This window comes from Zeus faber, assembly GCF_960531495.2.
Source record: "Zeus faber genome assembly, chromosome: 9".
Taxonomy (NCBI): Eukaryota; Metazoa; Chordata; class Actinopteri; order Zeiformes; family Zeidae; genus Zeus; species Zeus faber.
Genome location: NC_137197.1, coordinates 13985686 through 13989877, shown reverse-complemented (window position 1 = coordinate 13989877; position 4192 = coordinate 13985686). Strand labels below are relative to the sequence as shown.

At 48.8% G+C, this 4192-nt stretch overlaps 1 protein-coding gene across 1 annotated transcript; it reads left to right on the top strand.

Annotated features, from left to right (window-relative positions):
* The first annotated feature begins 363 nt into the window (after positions 1–363).
* LOC307235153 (uncharacterized protein) lies at positions 364–3892 on the top strand. Its single transcript, XM_080007148.1, has 2 exons — positions 364–556; positions 1326–3892. Exons 1-2 carry the CDS (start codon positions 524–526, stop codon positions 2589–2591), a joined length of 1299 nt encoding a protein of 432 aa, XP_079863274.1. The 5' UTR covers positions 364–523; the 3' UTR covers positions 2592–3892.
* Positions 3893–4192: the final 300 nt, after the last annotated feature.

Sequence of the window (4192 nt, the reverse complement as noted above, 5' to 3'; positions counted from 1 at the left end):
GAAGAGCGTCCACTGCTGTGTAAACAGGTCACTTTGCCTGTGTGTGCGTGCGTGTGTGTGTGTGTGTGTGTGTACGCGTGTGCGTGCGTGCGTGCGTGTGTGTGTGTGTGTGTGTGTGTGAGTGTGTGTGTGTGAGTGTGCGTCCCAATGAAACTGAAACGTTTCACACAGCTGGCTAAAAATACACGGTTTTTTACTGCCCCCTCTTGCGCTCCAGATGAAACCTGAGGTGCGCGGGGAGGGGCGTCCGGGAACCCAGCGAGTGGAAACTCCTCCCCGGCGGGCCCGGGGTGGGGCAGCGGGGCCGACTTATAAAAAGCCCAGCCTCGCATTCCTCACGCCAAATTCACTGGATTCCAATCTGGGCCGAAAATAGTTTTGAGAGATAGAGAGCGAGAGAGAGAGAGACAGACAGACAGAGAGAGAGAGACAGAGAGAGAGAGAGAGAGAGAGAGAGAGAGACCGTCAGGACGGGACAGACAGCGGTAAAGCTTCTTCATTTCACGCCACAGGAGTACACAGCATGTCCGATATGCTCGACACCCTCCTCACACGGGTGAGTCCCAGTTTTTTTTTTGTTTTGTTTTTTATTACCAATCCCCGATTTTTAGTTTCTTACGACGTTACGAACGTGTGTTGTTTTTTGATTTTTTCGAAACGGCTGCGCGCCCCGGGGTCTGTATTTACCAAGCCCCGATCGCAGACCCGAGCTCCAACGATCGGTCGGAGGAAGTTGTTTGTCGGATTTGAATGGCCGTGAGACGCTTTTGCTCTTGTGACACGTAGGTAGGGCTTGATATTTGAAGGAAAGCGTTGGTATTGTCAATGTTTTTTTGGTTGTTTTTTTTTGTTACACAGAGAAGGCCTGCGGAGGCATCTCTCTGTTTAAGGAAAGAAAAAAAAAAAAAAAGATAATAATACTTTAATTAATTGATAATAGAATTCATAAAATTGAGTCCTAAATCTATAATCTCCTACACCGTCGGAATTGTTTTATTTGTCCAAAAGTAATATTCCATAGGGTGTGTTTTGTTGCTGTTTGCATCAAACGATGAAGTTGAGCCAAAAGTGTCAAAAGTAGTTCCTGATAAAATAGCATGTGTACATGAATAAAACATCAGAACTGGGATCTCCTCCACATGAATAACAAAGCACAGCGGTGGTTTGATTATGGGTTGTTATCGCCACACTCAAGACCTGTTCGCTTTATTTACCTTTTTTTTTTTTTTTTGTGGTGTGTTTTCAAAGTGCCGATTTAATTGACACCTTCAGATGTGGGGATTGAGAGATACTGATCCTTTGCCGCCGCCGCTCTTTCCCAACAGAACTTGCTGAACCTTGCCCTGGACGAGGCCTTCACTTCACCCCAGTCCCAGTTTAAAGTCCCGGGGCCCGCTCGGCTCAACCGATCGGTCTCCTTCTTCACCCCGCCCTCCCCGCCCTCCCCGAGTGTCAGCCTGAGCAGCGAGCACCTCAACAGCCTCGATGACGGCAGCTCGTTCTGGCCCGACAACATATGGAGCCAGGCCGCCCTGCCCAAGCCGCAGTCCACCTTCAGGCCCGACCGCTCCATGAGCCTGACCGAGTCCAGCAGCAGCCTCCTCTCGTCCTTGAGCCAGCTCAAAGGCCTGGAGGGCCTCTCCTCGGGCCACGCCGCCGTGCCTCCTCCGCCGGGCTTCCCCCCGTCCTCCTCCCTCCAGATCCAGCCCCAAACGCTTCTTCCCTCCAACCGCTACAAGACTGAACTCTGCCGCGGGTACCAGGAGAGCGGCAGCTGCAAGTACGGCAGCAAATGCCAGTTTGCCCACGGCGAGGCGGAGCTGCGCGGCCTGTACCGCCACCCCAAATACAAGACGGAGCCCTGCAGAACCTTCTACAACTTCGGCTACTGCCCCTACGGCACCCGCTGCCACTTCATCCACGAGGAGAAAATCAGCGGCGGCCCGTTGGCGTCTGCTAAGTTCCAGAACCAGCTTCAGCCGCCGCAATCCGGCGCCTCGTCCGCCGGCGCTCAGAATCCACGCCACCAGCTCCGCCAGAGCGTCAGCTTTGCCGGGTTCCTCGGCTCTTCGCGGAGGTCCCCTCCTCCCCCGTCTCTGCCTTCGCCCTTCAACGACCCTAACCTGGGCTTCAGCCGCGCTCCCTCCGTCTCCCCGCCTCCGGCCGACCTGCTCTCCCCGGTGTCCGGCGAGTCCTTGCAGCGCGAGGCAGCAACAGCATTCCAGTTCGGTCGCCCTCAGACCCGAGCCAGCGCCGGAGACATCCACAACATTCCTCTGATAATAGAGCCCAAGCATTCCCGCTGCGTCTGCGGCCATGGAACTAACTTCCCAGCCCTCAACGGCGGCAATGCCTTTTCCGGCACAGAAGACGGCGGCCACCAGAAGGACGCCAGCATGATGTTCCCCGGCTCTGGAGGTCAAGGGGCCTTCATTAAGCCCGCCACGCTGCAGCGTTTCTCCTCTGAGGACTCCCTGGAGGACAGCTACAGCAGCAGCAGCGGAGGTTCCAGCGGAACTGAATCCCCGACGTTCGACGGGTCGGCCGGCAAGAGGCTGACCGTCTTTGCACGCCTGTCCCTGTCCGACTAGGAAAGTCCAAGCGGAGTTGGAAAACAACAGAACTGAAACCCAAGTGGGAGTTTGTCCACGCAGTCCGTAGAACCAGAACTGGTTCCGGCAGGACTCGCTGGCAGCAGGAGGCAGCAAAAGACTGAATTCATCTTGGAGAAACACCAGATAACTTTTTTTTTTTTTTTTTTGGTACCAAAAATGTCACAAGAATCTATTTTTCTATACATATATATTTTTGAAATCGTGTACCCAATACAAACTCTGAATGTTGTCTTCCAATAGAATTCTCTTCTCTACAGGTGTGATGACCATAGGTGACCACCAGTGCCTTTTTCATGAAAGAGGCAGGAAAAACCTGATTTCTAGTCAATGCAAATCTGCAATGATCAAAAAAAAAAGCAATCAGCAGTAATTCCCATGCCTCCAATAATTCCCCACCCCCTGCATCATGACACGGGCTCTTCCTTGGGAGTGCTATGAACAGTATGTTTTCATCGTGTAGCCTAATCAGTGTGACCTGAGGTGTGTCTAATTCAGTGATATGCACTTTACACTCAATTTCATGGGAGTGACTGTCTCCTGGTAGCATTCAAAACCAAAGCTTATTTTGTCATTGTGCTCTGTTTAATTCTAGCTGTGTGTGTGTGTGTGTGTGTGTGTGTGTGTGTGTGCGTGCGTGCGTGCGTGTGCAGGGTTACCACAGAGCCCATGCACTATAACCGGATGGTGCTAGTTCACCCATTTCTGTGTGTGTGTGTGTGAGAGAGAGAGAGAGAGAGAGAGAGAGAGAGAGAGAGAGAGTCTCTAAATCTTGGGTGTGGAAAAAGTGTCCGTTTAATTAATCTGTTCAGGATCTGATTAAGAGAAAAAAATAATAATCATTTTGATATAGTCTCTCCGCTTCGATAACATCTGAATCTGTGAATCATTTTGATCTTTCTGCTGGTTTGGGGAATGTTTGTTTTTATTTTAATTTAATTTTTTTTTCTCCAGGTTGTCTGACAACCCGGTGCAGTTCCCACCTCTGAAGGTCATTGTAGCTTCTCTTGTTCAGAGACTTAAACATCGCAGTATTCCTTTTGGTTATGCAGTAGGACGGCTTATTTGCATTGTCTAACTTAAACTAATATATTTATTATATTTATTTGTATTAAAAGAAACAAATGTATTTTGTATTTTATTTATAAAGAACTATCCAGGGTATATGAATAATAAATAAAAAAAAAAAACAATGTGAGAATTATTCAAAGGTGAATAAAAAGAGATTCCTATTATTTTTAATGGCCTGAAAGGGACAAATAAACTATTAAAAAAAACAACTGAGATTGCAGTATTGTTCTTCTTGATGACTGATGATTATTTATTTATATTTTTGAAAACTGACAGAGGAAGAGAAAATACACATTAAGTACACACAAAGGAAACAGAAAGCCATCACATATTCAACCTACTGTACATTAATTTGGCTTCTCTCATGAGAAATTCAAACATTCTGATTCCATGATTCTCTTGCCCTCCTCTCTCTCGCCATCTCTCTCACCCTCTTTCCCTCCCTCCCTCTCTCTTTCTCCCTCTCTCTCATCATCTTTCCCTCTCTCTCTCATCCTCTCTCTCGTCCT